General features: G+C 47.7%; 1 protein-coding gene across 2 annotated transcripts in view; it reads left to right on the top strand.

Annotated features, from left to right (window-relative positions):
- Positions 1 to 18,568, top strand: part of PRKCB (protein kinase C beta) — a 345,690-nt gene that overhangs the window by 216,139 nt on the left and 110,983 nt on the right. For both annotated transcript variants that reach the window (XM_084771914.1, XM_084771913.1), the window contains exons 6-7: positions 10,699 to 10,855; positions 11,977 to 12,111. In XM_084771914.1, the coding sequence (XP_084628040.1) occupies positions 10,699 to 10,855; positions 11,977 to 12,111 (292 nt within the window). The remainder of the gene's footprint in view (positions 1 to 10,698; positions 10,856 to 11,976; positions 12,112 to 18,568) is intronic.

Raw genomic sequence — 18,568 nt, 5'->3', positions numbered from 1 at the left:
TTTAGTTTTTATTTTGATGCAGAGCCTCATTAAGTTACCCAGGGAAGGGCTGGAGAGACGAGTCAGCAGTTAAAAACAATGTCTGCTCTTCCAGAGGTCCTGAGTTCAATTCCCAGCAACTCACAACAGCCTATAATGTGATCTGATGCCCTCTTCTAGCATGCAGTTGTACATGCAGATAGAGCACTCATACACATTCAAAAAAAAAAAGTAACCCTGGGAAGCATTGAAGCTTTGATCCTCCTGCCTCAGCCTCCTGATCAGTACAAGGCATGGCTATAAGCTGCAGAGCAGAACAAACATTACCATGGTAAAGCCACTAGTGAAAAGATAACAATACCTTTAGAAACTAAGGGATGGAAATTATAACGGAGATGAAATACCATTACTCAACAATAATAATAGCTTAATAATCAATGATAGCAATGAGTGTTATCAGTGTCTTGTGTTGGCAAAGACACAGAGCTGTCATTAATTATTGAACAGGAATGCAAGAAGGCACAGTCACTCTGGAAAACCTTTGATGTCACACAAGGTTAAGCATACATGTAACAGTGTTACTCTTGGTCCATTCTCCATTGGAAACAACTACAATATGTTTAACAGTCCAGAGCCAAGCACACTGTGGTACATCCATAGGACAGAACGCTACTCAGCTATGAAAAGGATTTATTCATATGCATAACAATTTGGATGACTCTCAAAGGCATCATGCTGAGTGAGAGGAGCCACTCTTTAAAGGATTCATACTATGTGATTCTATTTATATATTCAATTATTGAAAAGAGAACACTGTAAGGATGAGAAATAGATGAACAGTAGCCTCGAGCCTTGCAGCTGAAGGGGATGGTGACTGCAGAAGAGAGGTTGGATGGATTCCCCAAGATGATGAAACCAGTCTGTGCCCTGAGTTCAGGGTAGCCTATATCAGCTTACTCTTGTGTTCAGATTCACTGCAGTAATAAGACAAATAAACAAAAAACCAAAAAGACCCATAAAACACTGTAGGAAGAAAGCAAAAAGTGACACATAAGGAATGTGGTGGGCAATGGTCTGAAATGAAAAGGGGTCTTCCTAAGAGAAAAGTGTCATCAATAAGCAGGAAGGATAGCATGATGCTAAAACCAATCTTTTGTGGGCTTAGTCAGACAGGGGGTGTGCCTGTGTGTATTTCATCTTTTTCAGCTAGGTAAGTAGTTGAGGGTGACCACGAGCTTCTGATCCTCTTTGCACTGAGTTCTAGGACCTCAGGCATACTCTACTTCTCTTGGTTTGTGCAGTGTTGAGGATTTGAATCCAGGTTTCATGCATAGTAGGCAAGCACTTTGCCCATTGAGACATATTTCCAGCCCTTAGAAAGCTCCTTAAAGCAATAAAACCAATAGAAATGCATAGGCATGGCAAGCTGAGGAAGCCTACTGACAACGGGTGTCAAAGGGTATGGATGCAAGCGGGAGGCGTGCTCCGAGATAGTAAGGGATTAAAAAAATTATTGCAATCATGAACAAAATGACAGACATGCAAAGCAAAAGGCATTCATTCATGGTGAAATGGACAATGGATGTTCCTAGAAGAGAGGCCAGAGCAAACGGAAGACCACCTAAACTTGAAGTGGATGGAGCCAAGCAAGCAATGAGCTACATACAAAGAATGTTTTAGTTATGAGAGAAAACCCAAGAGTGGACCTATGAAGAAAACATGCCAAAAGAAGTTTTCACTTCAGTAGGAAGTGTGAAAATATCAGAAATACCATAACTGTCTTAAAACCACTTTGTCAGTCTTTGACAGGCAGAAGAGGTTTAAAACTCTGAAAGTTAATAATATAATTTAAATGACTCTGAGCTTCTTCCGCCTTGAGCCTGGAGACCTTCAATAAGGGAATTCTCTTCTTGCCTAATGTCCACAGACTTGGAGATATGGTCCTCTAGAGAGACAGGAACACAGCAGTACTCCACCCGTAAAGGCTCTGGAGGTGTCTCACACATTGTCTGATGAAAACACAATAGTTAGGGGTTCACTGGCACACAGTTCTGTGAGACACATGGAACAGCAGCAGGCACAGAAGAGGGAGGTGGGAAGCCAGTCCTAACAATGGCAATCATGAAGTGGTTCCTGTCAGCAGTGGTAGAGCAAGCATCCAGGAACCCCAACAGGCAGTGTGAAGGCTCAAACTGTGGCTGAGGATTGTAACTGCATGGTGGTGTCGAGCTGCCTAGGTGGAGCTTCCCCACAGGATGCCCCCTAAAGGCAAACATCCCTGAGGGTCCTGCTGACATATTCAGGGAGGATGCTGCTGCACTGACAAGAAGGTAGAGATGTTTATGTCCCCACCTTAGAAGTGATGGATAAGTGTCACCCTATTGGCAGGATTTGCTGAGAAAGAGAGTCACACTAGCCCTCTAGTGGGCTAGAGGAAAGGCAGCTACCAAGGGGTGTGTGTGTGTGCTTGGATGAGTGGTTAAAAAGTAAAGGGCTCAAAGAAGTAAAAATAGAAACAAATCCAAACTGGCTACAAGAGTGGCTTTGGAATGTCCATGACATAGAAATGAACAATGTCCCAGAAGATGAAGAACCTAGGGGCTTTGAGTTGATCAAGGCACGACATGTAGACCTTCAATAAGCAATGTGTCCCATAAAGATGTGCAATTATTCTGCCAATAAAAAAAACTTTGAAGGCCATTGGGAGTTCACAGGAGATGCCATCCCAGGCAACAGTCTCAGTCACTAAAGTGGAGAGGAAAGAAGCCTCTGGTATTGAGGGATGGATTTATCACATCTGACTTCAGACCATCCGTCATCCTCAAGCTGCCTCCTCTGGGGTTCATTTATATGAAGATCACATCAAAGGGATGCGGCTTCAGTCTTCAAGTCTATCTTGGTCAGTGTACATTTTCACCACATGATTGGGTCTGAATTCTCTCTGTGGAGAAAGGAAACCAGCATTTGTCAGGCTTCTGCCACAAGCTTCACCTTCTCCCTAAACATCACTATCCTGGTAACTAGGGTGGTGGTCCAGCGCACATACGAAGCGTCTCTGTCCCCGAAGGCCTTATGTGTTTAAGGCTGGATCTCTGGGAAGCTGGGACTAACAGAGGGATGATGGATCACTGTGACCGTCATCAGTGGATCAACCCACCACTGAGTTCACAGCTGAATGCACTCGTAAGAAACGAGACCCAGATGAAGGAAATAGGTTCCTGGGAACATGGCTACAAAGGGCAAACCTTAGCCTTGGTATCTTCCACTTACTCCTGCTGTGTTCCAGATGCCATGATCAGAGCAGCTTTCCCCACAACACACTTCCAGCAGAATGTGTCTGCCTAGCCTGTGGACCTAAAAGTGATGCAGCTAGCCAAACAGGGTCTGAAACTAATGACATCAGCCAAAATAAATCCTTTTTCCTTTTAGTTCATCTCTCCTAGGTGTGTATGTGTGTGTGTGTGTGTGTGTGTGTGTGTGTGCACTTATGAGCACACATGTGTGTGCACCTGCCTGTGGAGGCCAGAGGTTGACACTGGGTGTCTCTCTTGATCACGTGAGAGGGTGACTACTCAACTACCTTACTGTTTGCGAAGGGTCTCTCACTGAACCTGGAACTCATCAATTTGGTTAAGGTAGCTAGCCAGTGAACTTTAAAGATCTACTTGTTTCTATGTACCACTGCTAGCGTGTTTGTTTTGTTTTGTTTTGTTTTTAAAGATTTATTTATTGTATTTATTGTGTATGAGTGCTTTATCTGCAGAAAGAAGAGGGTATCAGATCTCATTATAGATGGTTGTGAGCCACCATGTGGTTGCTGGGAATTGAACTCAGGTCCCCTGGAAGAGCAGGCGGTGCCTTTAACCATTGACCCATCTTTCCAGCTCTTGTTTTGTTTTTGAAAATAAGGAAACTGAGGTTCTGAGAGCTCTTTTGACTTAAAACACCCGGTTCGTGTGCATCATGGCAGATGGAGAGGTCACGCGCGGGCCGGACATTCTCCAGCTATGGATATCATCTTCCCCGTCTCCTCACTTGCGCTAACTTGACAGGCTCTTTTCTCAATAGACACGATGACAGTCCCAGCTGGAAGTTTGACTCAACACGGATAATTAGATGTGTGACAACTGTACCTGTGCCAGCAGCCCTGGGAAGCCAGCTGTGCCAGAAGCCTGTGGGGCCTTGATGTGCTCCAGATGACTCGGTCTGTGTGTGGGCTCCCTGAAACCCCACGTTTTCTTGTTTTGTGATCAGAGACACTACATAGAGTGACCAGTGAAGGGGTTGCTGACGGAAACTCGGAGATTGTCGGGGGCTCACAGAAGCTCCAGAGAAAGGTGGGGTTAGAAATGCCATGCCAAAAAAAGAAGCAGAAACCAAGGAGGCACAAACAGACTGTTGACAAGAGGGCTAGAGAAGCTTCCTATGGAAGGTGTGACAGAGCGTGGGAGTGCTTTTTTAACTCTCTCTGGTAAATACTTTTTTTTCCCATGAGCATTTCTTATGAATCATCTGAGAATAAGTTGGGGTCATGGTTCTCACTAAATGTAAAATGTCCCAATGTCCATTTAGTAAGAGCAAATACTTGCTTCAATCTGTGGGTTCTGTGATTATCTAAATGAGTAACCGCAGCTCATAGCCCCGTGGGCTTAGCCAAAGGTCCCAGGGAAGTGTCAGCCACCGGGACATCTCTGGAATTAGAGGCAAGGCCAGGGTAGTGAGAAATGTTGTCATGTTTAGTCAGTGTTTGCTCCTCCAGGCCTGACTTTACAGAGGGGCATCTGCCCAGAGGGTCTCTCTGGTCTCACTTAGGACAGCTTGAATCTGCCTTTCGAGCATAGAGCTTGTTTCTGGGTTCTGTAATCCAAATCACAATTCTGCAGCATCACAGGGACGATCCCGTTGCCCTGTTGTGTCTTGGGGGGGAAACAGGCTGAAGACTCTGAAAGCCAGGGCAGCGGATTAACATAATTAATACAAGAATGTGTTTTCTTTGTAAGACATTCAGACTAGAGCTGATAAGGCCAACGCTGTTCTGCTTTTCACGCCCAAACGGCACCCCTACCCCCCTCAAATGTAAGCAGTAGTTTAAAAGAGTTGTGTGTGCTCCTTAAGAATAGTTCTGGATGCTTATACATTTGCACTCACGTGGGCCTTGTAAAGAACGCGCTTTATTACACTTCTCCGCCTTCCTAACGCTGCGACCCTTTAATGCAGTTCCTCATGTTGCAGTCACCCCTGATCATAAAATTATTTCCGCTGCTACTTCATAACTGTAATTTTCCTGCTGTTATGAATCTTAATGTAACTATCTGATATGCGACCTCTGTGGGGGTCTTGACCCACAGGTTAAGAACCACTGTTTTAGACGATTTGGAGGGCCTTTAAAAAAAAGACTTAATTTTAACATAGTCTCAAAGTGATAGAAACGAGGTGAGGCTGCCATAACGGAATTCTTGCATTTCCTCCACCTGATTGGCTACTGGTTTCTGCTGTGCCCCATGCAGTCTACCATCCTCTATATTAAACATTTTAGATAAGTGCTTCCCCCCCTGCCCCCCGACACACTTGAGAGTTCAGTAAAGAATCGTGATCCTCACTGACCTTAGAACACTTCAGCGTGTGTTTCCCAAGGTCAAAGACATTCTCTTAAGTGGGCAGTCTAATTACCCAAGTGGGGGGATGTAACACCGACCCACTGCTGTTACCTAATAGCTCAGATCTCAGTTTCATTCACAGAACCATGTAGGCTATTTTATTTTCCTTTGTTTTGGTTTTTTGAGACAGGATTTCTCTGGGTAGCCTTGGCTGTTCTCAACTTGCTTTGTAGACCAGGCTGGTCTCGAACTCACAGAGATTTGCCTGCCTCTGCTTCCCGAGTGCTGGGATTAAAGGCTCGCTCCACCACACTCAGTTATTGTTTTCAGGCCTTTTATCTTAAACACAGGCTTTATATTGTAATTATTTCTGTCTCTTATGTCTTCAGAACCCTCATACATGTGGATAGCTTAGTGTTTTCAGCAGGTTCAACTGATATTCTCAGTACAGATGTAGCCTAGTTTGTGTGAATCTTCCCGTGTGGGTTAGTTTTCACCTTCCTTATTGCAAGCGTCCTCAACCTGAGTGGCTGTGGCTGTGGCTTTGAATCACTGTTTCAACACACATAATGAAGACTCTGAGGACTCAGAATGCCAAGGAATTTTCCTGTAAGAAGAGTTTTAATATTAAAAAAAAAAAAAGAACCCTCATCATTTATATAATTCAGTATTGGGACCACAAAACACCGTAATTCTTTAGGCTTTTTCAATACTTTTTCTCTTGCTGGGGAGGAAGGTTAAACGCTTTAGAAAAGATCTTGCAGGACAATTCTTAGGAAAGTCAATAGTGTCGGTGCTGCGCCTTCCCACTCTGTGTTGGGGAACCTTCACCGCACTATAGAGATTCCGCCTGCTGGAGTTGATTTGATCCTACCTAGCTTCATGGTCAAAACAAGCCATGTTTCCCGTCTCAGCATGCTCTTCTCCCGAGCACTTAGCAAACTTCCACCAGGGGGATGGGTGCTAGTTCGGCTTTGTGTGAAGCATATCGTACCATCTGCACTGGCTGGCTCTCAGCGCAGATAGTAAAGAAACATTTATCAAGAAAAAATGAAAGTTGGTCTCGCCAAGTGTGGTCTAGAGAGATTTGCTTCCTCAACACATATGGGGCTTTCTCCGAGGCTGGCAAACATGACTTGACTTTGAAAAGCTGCAGAGGGGACAGGCCTTTGGATCTGAGCCTGCAGCGGCCCCGTCAACTGCTCATGATACAGTGCTTTTAAAGGAGCCGTACTCCTAGAGATGTAAAAGCCGAAAGCCCTGAATCAGTTCCGCTCTACTCATTCCCAGAGCATTTTAGCCCCTTTGATAGACAGGATAGATCCAAGAGGACAGAAGTGGGAGAGAGAGTCTTAGAAGGACGGAGAGAGAGGTGGAATCATGCTTGGGCGAGGAATGTTTGCTGTAAGACAGGGAGGGGGCAAGGTGAAGGAAGGCTTCAGTGGACAGCATGCCATAGGCTGGGACAGAGCATCTGACTAGAGGACCACTTTCCAATGATTGTTATTATAGTGTCAGCTTATAGGACAAGGAGCCTGGGGAAGTGGCCTTCCCAGAGAGAAGAAAACGAGCTGTTTCTACATGACTGTGGCTTGCCAATCATCCAGACAGACAAGACTCTGGCCCTTCAGAACAACTCAGTTCATGTTTTTATGCAGAGCACTGTGTGATCGAAGTGTCATTCCCAGACTTGAAACTGGCACATGCTATTTTCCTTGGAAGACTTGAGAAATGAGAGAAAATAACAGTTGGGGATTCTGCTCCATGGGGGGAAAGCATCACTCTTCAGTGCTGTGCTACTCCGTGTGTGCTCTGTGGGCCAGCAGCCTCCACCTCATCCCAAAACTTGTTAGAAAAGCAAGTGAACATTATCTCGGTCCAGCCTACTGAGCCTACATCAGTCCGTGGGGGTGAGCAACAGGAACTGTGTCTGAGAGAGCTTTGAGTTCCTCCATGCTAAGGTTTGCAGAGTCCTCTTGATGAATGGGAGGGTCCAATGCATGGTTCCCAAGTAGAAATAAAATGGATCTGGTGGCCCCATGAAGAAATAAAATGGATCTGGTGGCACAGGCTGTCATCTCAGCCACTCAGGAGGCAGTAGGAGGAGGATCACAAGTTCAAGGCCAGCCTGGGAAACATAGTGAACCCCTCCCTGCCTCAAACTAAAGAGTAAGAGGAAGTCAAGCATGTGTGAGGCCTTCAATTCAACCTTCAGCATTGCAGAAATAAGTAAGTAATTGATGAGTATGCTGAGAGGGCACTGAGTTAAAAAAAATTAGACAGCAATGACACAATGTTAATTGATTATTTTTTGGGTTCTGCACCAAATACTCTTTGTCCAAATTTACTGTTAAATCAACCTATTTTATTGATCAAGAAACCAGGGTTGGACGTTTACTGTAGTAGCTAGGTAAGATGCCTGCTCTGTAGCTACAGCACTATGTGGCCTGGCTTCTGTCTCATCCAAAATCAATTCTGCTCTTAGCAGACTTGGTCTCGTATGTTCTTTGTGGACAGGACCGGCATCTTATGTTTTCCCCCAGACTCCTTGGAATCTAACAGAATGTTTAGAGCAGAGTAGGAACCTGCTCAGGGGACATAATGGAATCAAGATCAGAAAGGATGGTTTCTTGCATTTGAGATGTAACTTGTAACTGGGATGGAGAATGAATTCAACACATGTTGTGACAGAAGAAAGCCTGTCTCCATCTCTTGTCATTTACTTATTCAGTCCTAACCCTACAGACTAGATGCCTTTAGGCAAATCCTCCTCCCTCCTTCCTTCCCTCCTCCCTCCCATCTCTCTTTCTCCTTCCTCCTTTTTCTTCCTCCCTCCATCTTTTCCTTTTCTTCTTTCTTCTAGGCAGTGGTCAGCTGATTGGATATAGGAAAATAAAGATATTTGAAATTAACCGTGACTTGTACTTTGCTAGATAAGTAAACTAGGGAGAAACTGGTGAGGAAATTGAGAGTGTTTTCAGGGAGACCGTTAGACTGCACTGTAAAATCTATGCCACATGAATGGAGTGAAAGCAGGAGGAGACCGGGGCTCAGAGAGTTTGTATCTGGCCCAATGATTGATTGGTGAGAGAAGACTTGTTGCCAGGAGTAACAGAAGTCATGAAATGGAAACAACGTTAAGTGGGGCTGGAGTGTGACCTGTGAAGTGTGACCTCTATGTGGGGCAGGAGTGGGACCTGTGGAATGTGACCTCTATGGGAGAGGAACAGTGACTCGGCGGAAGTGAACGTTGCTGCAAGTGAAGAGGGCGGGGGGCTTCACCCGCTGTGTTCCATCCTTTCACCCTCCCATCTGTTATTCTTGTCATCTTGTGTGTGTAGGTTTCCTGTTTTTGTTGTGTTGTTGCAACTGTGCAACAGTTAGGAAAAGTGTAGAGTGACAGCTGTGGAAACGGGCGTTGCTGTCCCACTCCTGACTTCAGCGGGAGTGCTTTTCTCACAAACTGTGATGCTATTATTTCAAGTAGCCACGCCCCTGTCAAGAGAGTTTCATGCGATTTCCAGATAACTACGATGCCCTTGTGGAGTTCTCCTTTCGCTTATAAGTCGACGAACATATCAATAATAGATTTGCTCAAATGTTGAAGCATCTTTGTATTTCCAGTGGGAGTCATACATTCAAGCAGGTAGTTTCATTCATTTTTGGACTGAATATCTTACCTTGGATTTTCTCTCACGAGAAGGTCAACAGTATCCTTAAGTTGTTTAACACTATATCCTCAAGTTCCATGCAAGCCTCATTTTCTGGTCCCTCCCTTTTCTTGGCTACCTATGTTTCCACCCTTTAAACTGGTATTGCTCAGCTTTCCTGCTCACCAGGCAGATGCCTTCTTCTCCCCCATCCTCTCTTTGGCACATTGCATCTTCAGTGCTGATCTTCACTCCCTTTTCTTCCTCAAGGAGGCCTTAGTCGTCTTCGGTGGAGTCTTAGCTACAACACGGTTGATATTTCCCCAGCATTCTCCCTATGGACTTTCTGGGTGCTTCTGTGGCTGGATGATGACGCATTGATAGCAGGAGCACCTCATTTAGATATGGCAACTCTTTTCCCCCTTTTCAGCTTTTCTTTTTGGATGAAGGTAACACTCACTCTGTTGAAATACACAGCTCACTGCAACTTCCATTCACAACACTGTCTAGCCCTGGGGAATTTCATTACCTCTAACGGGAAGTCTGTGCTCTCTAGGCGCCATGTCTTTGGTCCCCTTTCCCTCCGCATGCAGCACCGTCCTCTGTACGTCGGTATGGGGCCAACTGCTCAGGAGTAGATTGCTCCTGTTTCATTGCTGTGCCCGATACCCGAGAGACCAGCTTGACAGAGCGAGGGTGTGTTTTGTTCATGGCTTCAGTCCGTTGCTCGTGGCGGGAGGCTGTGATGGAGAGACTCACATCACAGCAGACAGGAAGCAGAGCAGAGCAGTTACAGGAACTGACCAGGATAATAACTAGCTCTCAAGGATGTGCTGTCAGTGACTTCTTTCTCCAACCAGCCTCCGCCTTCTGCAGTTCCACCACCTTCTGATGGCTAATTCCTATTTGGTGTCCATCAGCGGGTTAGACCATTCATCCAGCAAGCGACCCCATGGTCTAATCATCTTCATAAATGTCCCCACAGACACATCCAGAAATGTACCATCCTAATGTCCCAAGTCCTTCCCAATCAACTAACCAAGTCTCAATGGAGACTGACCGTCCATCAAGAAAATGCCCCACAGGCTTATCACATGACAATTTGGTGAGGGCGTTTTCTCAGTTGAAAATTCCTCCAAAATGACTTTAGCTTGTGTCAAGCTGACAGAAAACTAGCAAGCACATGTGTTGTACACACGCATGAAAATATTACAGGGAAATATTATTTGGCATAATTAATATATGCTAATAAGGAAGATTTTTAAGAATAATTTTTAGTCAATATGGAACAGATTCTACATCCTGTCAGATTGTCTCATTTACATGCCTCTAGCTGTTGATATTAATAAAATTCAAATTCTAATCAGGCAGATGTGATGCTCAGGACCCTGCCATGGGTGCCACAGGCATCACTAACAGGTACTTAAACATTTTGGACATTGCTAATATTGAAACTGATTTTTGTTTTTCAGTAAGAGATGCTAAAAATCTTGTACCTATGGACCCCAATGGCTTGTCAGATCCCTACGTAAAACTGAAACTGATCCCTGATCCCAAAAGTGAGAGCAAGCAGAAGACCAAAACCATCAAGTGCTCCCTCAACCCCGAGTGGAACGAAACCTTCAGATTGTAAGTGGAAATCACCACGGGCCAGCATGGGTGGCAGAGGCAGACTTGGGCATTCCTCCCTCGTCTCCCTTTCCTCTTCCCTCTGGATTCCAGTATTGTGAGCCAAGGGAAAAATCAGAACTTTAAAAAAACAATAGAGTTGAGGCTGCTTGTGGCGTGAGAAGGTGGGTTGGATGGGACTGAGTGCGTGTGCTGCCTGATGACGGTAAGTTAGGGAGCATAGACTATAGGTTACAAAATCTCCAGGGCTGAGTTTAGATGGTGCTGGGTTTACAGCTTACTGGGAGAACTATATCGGCTTCTCTTTAGGGGCTTCTCTGTCCAGGAAGAGTGTGGGAGGCCCCCTCTTAATGTGCCTGGGCCAGTGGTTGTTAATAATAGCAGCTGATGTTTATCGAGCGGGTATGATGCGCGTCATGCACTCCTTAGGCAATGTGACTAATAATCTCTGGCTAATTCATTCCTATTTTGCTTGTGGAGGTTTGCTAGAGAGGCCCCTTGGTGGGTAGAAGGTTTAGCAGAATGCGTGCAGCCTCCCATAGTTTGATACCACAGGTCATGTTGCAGCTGCGGGCTAGTAGCATGGGTCTTGAAGGCAGCTTCATATCTTTGCCTCTTTCTCAGGATAAAGCAAGGACTACCGGAGCCTCTCGGGGGTCATGTGTTCTCCCCTTGAGTTCCCCCAGCCCCCCGAGACACCAGCAAGGGGTGTCTCTCTGCTTCATATTCAACTGACATGTGTGCAAATGCACATACATGCATGCCCAAGATGATGATGTCTTGGGTATTGGAATTTTTCCCAGTGACTGTCCATGGGGATTAAGACAGAGACAACCTGCTTTTGTTGGAGCTGGCTTAGGTCCCCTGCCTGAGCCGCAGGCTGTCAATCAGAGGAGGAGCAGGGACCAAGTGTGGCTCCTGCAGCAGCTCGTGACAGTTAGGGCTCTCAGCTACAGGTTCTTATCCTCTTGTGCATTTTCATCTGCTTGAGAAATCATGATGACCTTGGCTGACTCTCCCTCCCTCCCTCCCTCTCTCCCTCCCTCCCTCCCTCTCTCCCTCCCTCCCTCCCTCTCTCCCTCCCTCCCTCTCTCTCTCCCTCCCTCCCTCCCTCTTTCCAGTCAGCTAAAGGAATCAGACAAAGACAGAAGACTGTCTGTAGAGATCTGGGATTGGGACCTGACCAGCAGAAATGACTTCATGGGGTCTCTGTCGTTCGGGATTTCGGAGCTGCAGAAAGCCGGCGTGGATGGCTGGTAAGAAGGATTCCGCACTGAAAACCATGATGCGACTGCATCCGTCATCAGACACGGGGCCGAATATGCTTTCCCTTAATATTGCAATATGAAAACAGAAACCCAAAGCGATGACTGGGAGCTTGGCTTGACCTCATGAATGTGCCTGATTTGGCTTTTCAATTTACGAAACAGAAATTAGCCGGCCCCGATGGCATTGGCCTTTCATCCTAGCTACTCAGAGGACCAAGGCTGGGAAGACTGCAAGGTGAAGGCCTGCCCAGGCAACTTAGTGAAGGCTTGCTTCAAAATAAAAAGTAAAAGGAGGCCCAGGAGATGGCTGGGTGGTGAGGCATCTACCAGCATGCAAGAACAAGGCCTTAGGTTTAAGCCCTAAGGCTTAAAAAAATTTAGTTGTTTAGTATTAAAACAGCTGAGGAGACGAGTTGCTCAGTCAGTAAAGTGCTTCCCACATAAGCACAAGGGCTTGAATTTGGATCCCCACGACACATTCACAAGTGGGCAGAACAACAGCAGTGTTGTTATCTGTTACCCCAGCACCAGTTTGGCAAGGGGGCCAGAAAGCAAAGGCAGACAGAGACAAGCAACCCCCTGTCTACCCAGTTGATGAGCTTCAGGTTAAAAAAGCAAAGTGCAGAGTTTTTGGGAAAGGGGCTCAACATCAGCCTTTGGCCTCCAGGAGCATGCACGTGTACCCTCATACACAGTATGACACGACAAGGCTGTAACTGTGACCAGCTGAATGCCAGGCAGGATGTGGTTCTCTCTTGGCCACAGGTTTTACCCATCCTTAGTTTCCACCCCCCCACCCCCCCACCCCCCACCCCCGGGCACACAGCTGCATGGGCACTAAAGCTGGCTTAGAAGTTTACCAGAGAGATCTGAGCAACCCATTGGCTACTCTTGACTCCTTAAGTGGGTGTGCCCTTATTCCCACTGCCTCCCCAGCATGCCTTTAGTCAGTCACTCAGTGCCTCTCCAGCCTGCCCATAGTCACCCAGTGCCTCTCCAGCCTGCCCATAGTCACCCAGTGCCTCCCCAGCCTGCCCATAGTCACCCAGTGCCTCCCCAGCCTGCCCATAGTCACCCAGTGCCTCTCCAGCTTGCCCACAGTCACCCAGTGCCTCTCCAGCCTGCCCATAGTCACCCAGTGCCTCTCCAGCCTGCCCACAGTCACCCAGTGCCTCCACAGCCTGCCCATAGTCACCCAGTGCCTCCACAGCCTGCCCATAGTCACCCAGTGCCTCTCCAGCCTGCCCATAGTCACCCAGTGCCTCCACAGCCTGCCCACAGTCACCCAGTGCCTCCCCAGCCTGCCCATAGTCACCCAGTGCCTCTCCAGCCTGCCCACAGTCACCCAGTGCCTCTCCAGCCTGCCCATAGTCACCCAGTGCCTCCCCAGCCTGCCCATAGTCACCCAGTGCCTCCCCAGCCTGCCCATAGTCACCCAGTGCCTCTCCAGCCTGCCCACAGTCACCCAGTGCCTCCCCAGCCTGCCCACAGTCACCCAGTGCCTCCACAGCCTGCCCATAGTCACCCCAGTGCCTCCCCAGCCTGCCCACAGTCACCCAGTGCCTCCACAGCCTGCCCATAGTCACCCAGTGCCTCCCCAGCCTGCCCATAGTCACCCAGTGCCTCTCCAGCCTGCCCATAGTCACCCAGAGCCTCCCCAGCCTGCCCATAGTCACCCAGTGCCTCTCCAGCCTGCCCACAGTCACCCAGTGCCTCCACAGCCTGCCCACAGTCACCCAGTGCCTCTCCAGCCTGCCCACAGTCACCCAGTGCCTCCCCAGCCTGCCCACAGTCACCCAGTGCCTCCCCAGCCTGCCCACAGTCACCCAGTGCCTCCCCAGCCTGCCCATAGTCACCCAGTGCCTCCCCAGCCTGCCCATAGTCACCCAGTGCCTCCCCAGCCTGCCCATAGTCACCCAGTGCCTCCCCAGCCTGCCCATAGTCACCCAGTGCCTCTCCAGCTTGCCCACAGTCACCCAGTGCCTCCCCAGCCTGCCCACAGTCACCCAGTGCCTCCACAGCCTGCCCATAGTCACCCAGTGCCTCCACAGCCTGCCCATAGTCACCCAGTGCCTCTCCAGCCTGCCCATAGTCACCCAGTGCCTCCCCAGCCTGCCCATAGTCACCCAGTGCCTCCCCAGCCTGCCCACAGTCACCCAGTGCCTCCCCAGCCTGCCCATAGTCACCCAGTGCCTCCCCAGCCTGCCCATAGTCACCCAGTGCCTCCCCAGCCTGCCCATAGTCACCCAGTGCCTCCCCAGCCTGCCCATAGTCACCCAGTGCCTCTCCAGCCTGCCCATAGTCACCCACTGCCTCTCCAGCCTGCCCATAGTCACCCAGTGCCTCTCCAGCCTGCCCATAGTCACCCAGTGCCTCCCCAGCCTGCCCATAGTCACCCAGTGCCTCCCCAGCCTGCCCATAGTTACCCACGTGCTTTATTTCTTCGGGAGCCTTTGCTTTTTCTCCCTTCTAATGCCAAAACAAAGCACCCTCATCCAGTATTTCGGACAAGGCAGTGGGTCAGCCCCGTGGGAGACCACGTTACGGTCACCTGAGCAAAAGAGTTGGGATCGATGGTCTAACCTGGCTTCCCAGCTGTGGCTTTGGGGGACGTGGTGATTGGACCTGTTCTTAGTTCTTTAAGATAAAGTGTCTCCTTTCTAAATTGTCTCATTTGGGAGGTTTGCAGTTCCAAGAGAAAGAAAAGTCAAATGGATTTCTCAAGAAAGAGAACAAATCTTCCAGCCCACGCACCTCCACATTGTCCACCTTACAGCCGCCTAGTCCCTGCCCCATATTGATTTATCATGGGCTCTTATTCAAACGGACAGGACATTCTAGCCCCTAGGGGGTGCATCAGGATAGAAGAAGATAGATTTTTTTTTGGTTTTTGGGGTTTTTTTGGAACTCATGGGACGGGGCGGGGATAAACCTTGATCAAGAAATTATGCACAACAACAAATCAAGAGCCACATAATGAGAGAAGTGATGTGGACAGGAACGTGGCAGGGGTTAGTATTAAACAAAGCACAATTTGGAAATGGCTAAAAACACCATACTTAGTCAGGCAGTGGTGGCTCATGCCTTAAATTCCAGCACTCGGGAGGCAGAAGCAGGCGAGTCTCTAAGTTGGAGGCCAGCCTGGTCTACAGAGGGAATCCCAGCACAACCAGGACTACACAGAGAAACGTCTCAAAACCCACCCACCCCCACAAAAAAATCCCATCATACTTGCAAAATAAAGAACACGAGTCAAGGCCGTCCTCAGCTCACGGCTGAGACAATGGCTGACTCCATGAAAAAATTGGAGAGACTGATGTCTAGAAAATTGGTGTTTGGGAAAAATTTTGCTGAAATAGCTTGGCTACAAATATATACATATACATATATATATGTATGTATATATATTATATATACATATATACACATATATCTATATATGTGTTCTCTCTCTCTCTCTCTCTCTCTCTCTCTCTCTCTCTCTCTCTCTCACACACACACACACACATACATTTAATGGAAGCCCAGGCTTAAGGGTCTGAATCAAAGCTGGCCTTAACTCACTTTTCCGAAAGTGCACATCTTCCTTAGCAGATCAGGGAGCCACCTGCACACTGTGACTAAGCTCAACAGAGTGACATGAGAGGAGGAAGGAGATGCTTAATGTGACACAGAAAGTGTGACATGGAAAGTTCAGCCATTCTTCCTTCCCCTTCATGGTTTTGCATGTTCCCCCTTGCCTTGCTCCCGTGTTCGTGGATGCAGACAGAGTGTTCCCTCCTCTGCAGGTCAAGCTGACTGCGGGGGGGGGGGGGGAGGCAGAGAGAGAGAGAGAGAGAGAGAGAGAGAGAGAGAGAGAGAGAGAGAGAGAGAGAGTCCATGATCCCGGCCAGGTGGAAGTGAGGCAGGAGACAGCACAATCATCCTTGCTGTTAGGGTAGTTACTGCTGACTGGCTCTGACATCGAGCTGACCACGCAGGTGCAGGAAAACATGGCTTCTCTTGTGAAAAACGCCCTTATACTTTCTCAGACCGTTTGTGACCTCATAGTGGTCACAGAATAGGGTCCTTTTGCCAAGACGCTTTCCAGGCTTGTCTCTCGTGGAGCAGCCATTCTGAACAGCACAGCTCAGGAGCAGGTCTGGCCTCACCTCACTCTGAGGCACCTTACGGGCTTCCTGCTTGCACCTCAGGTTCCAACTTTCTTCCTCTGTGTGTCTCCTTCTCACAGGCCCAATGCAGTCCAGCCCCAGGTCACATCGGGACCCGGGTTTTTTTGGTTTGTTTTGTTCATTTTTGTTTTTGTTTTTTGGGGTGTGTGTGTATTTGTGTTGTTTTGTTGTTTGTTTTTGTTTCCCCTCAGTGCTTCTGGGGCCTCCTCGTTTCTGAGTCTCCTTCATGGAGAAATGGTAGCTCTGCCCCAGCTATTCTCCCCCCTCCTGACCCCCCCCCATCCCGTCCCTGCAGCTGTGGTGATGATACAGTCTATGAAGGGAAGAGCCTGCCAGGCCATCACCTTCCGTGTAACTCCCCCACTCCTTTCTTTCCTGGTCCAATTAACTGCTCAAGAAGCTTAAGTCCATTTTTTCAGAAAGAAAGCTGAATTTCTGTACCCCTGGCTTTGCCATGTTTACTTTAGCCAGGTTGGCACCTACAGCAGCTTTCTGCCTGGGTAGCGCCTGCCTGATCTGCTGGAAAAAACTTTAAATGCGAACAGACAATGAAAAGACAGAAGAGACCTGCATATGATAATAAGATTAGTTGCTTAGCATGCAACTGGGTCCCTTTCCAATGCCATACATACTAGATGTGCTGGTGTTGGCCTGCAATCCCAGCACTGGGGAGGTGCAGGTAGGGAGAACCGCAAGTTTAAGGCCCTCCTTAGCTATAACATGAGTTCTAGGTCAGTCTAAACTACATGAGATTCTCTCTCTCTCTCTCTCTCTCTCTCTCTCTCTCTCTCTCTCTCTCTCTCTCCTTCCCTTCTTCTCTTCTTTTCTTTCTCTCTCTGTTTTTTTTTTAAATCTGTGTGTCTGTCTGTCTGTCTCTGTCTCTGTCTCTGTCTGTCTCTCTCTCAAAAGAACGTAGAATTAATAGTAATATTTTTTTAGGACTGTGGATTCAACTAGACTAGCCAAGAGAGTCCCTTACTCTCCACCACTGAGATTACAGGCCTGCGATGCCACACCCAACTGCTTGTGTGGCCAGCACTTTACTGACTGAACTGTCTTTCCAGGCCTCTAGAGAGTCTTTTAAACACTGTCTGATGCTGAATAAGTCACATGTCCTCTTGCAGACTCAGTTTCTCCCTCCAGGCATCCTGCTATGTTATACAGTGACGTGTTGTATGATGTGGACAGTGATATGCTATGTCAGTAAGGGACCTGGAAAAATCCTCTTGCCAAATACTGTTGTACAGCAGGTGCCTCTGGCATCCTGGTACAGGAACACGCCACACATACTTGCCTGGAGGAGCAGTAGGCAAGAGCCCAGAGCTCAGGTATGCCACCTGGATTCGGGTTAGCGTACTCTATGACGTCCACACCACAAGGGACTCCACAGAGCGTGTCCTGGTCATCCAGTGACGCCTGGCTGTGATTTAAAACCATGTGGCAGGACTCACAGAGGCAGCTGTGGAAGCTTCTAGATGTGCAGCACCTGCCTCCCTCCCCCAGGCCACTCATCTGCCTCATAGCTGCCATCTCTGTACCTGCTGTCAGACTCTCCCCTGTGCTCCTAATTGTGTCTATTTATGCTGTCTCCCCGCTTCCTGTTGGTTTTGCTGGAGATTCATGTGCGTTACTTGTTTGGTTTGTTTTCTCCAAAGACTCTGCTCTGGGACTACGTCTTAGCCCTGTGTCTGTTTTCTTCTCTTTGTCTGCTTATTCTGCATTTGTCTTTGAACTCCAGTTGAGTGTTTTGCTGTTTGTTTTTCTCTTTTTACCTTACCCAGTTCTTTAAGAGTAACAAAGCCTGTTGTGGGAATAGGCAATTCCTTTAAGTTTTGACATGTCACATCCTGACTTCTATTGTTGTTTCTGGGTTGGCTGTTATGTTTCTCAGTCCCATTCTTACACACTTACATGTAGGCGTATGCTTTAACCTTGAGAATTAGCTCTGCATTTACATATTTGCTCCTGGGACTGGGAAAATAGCTCAGCACTTCAGAGCACTTTCTGCTCTTGCAGACTTTGGTTCCCAGAGCCCACATCAGATGCCTCACAAACACTGCGGATCCAAGGAGCTTTCTCCAATATCTGTATAAACATGGTGCGTGTACATACACTGAAGCACGCACGCACGTGCGCAAACACACACACACACACAATACAAAGTAAAATAAGTCTTCAAGTATTTGTTCCTGTGTCAACTTTCAGTTAAATGGTTTAGACAGAGAATGCAGCTTCTTTACTTTCTTTCTTTAAAAATAATTCTGCTTATTTTA

This window comes from Acomys minous, assembly GCF_964271855.1.
Source record: "Acomys minous genome assembly, chromosome: 2".
In the NCBI taxonomy this organism is placed as follows: Eukaryota; Metazoa; Chordata; class Mammalia; order Rodentia; family Muridae; genus Acomys; species Acomys minous.
Note: the sequence above shows the minus strand (reverse complement) of the source record. Positions and strands in the feature narration are given on the sequence as shown.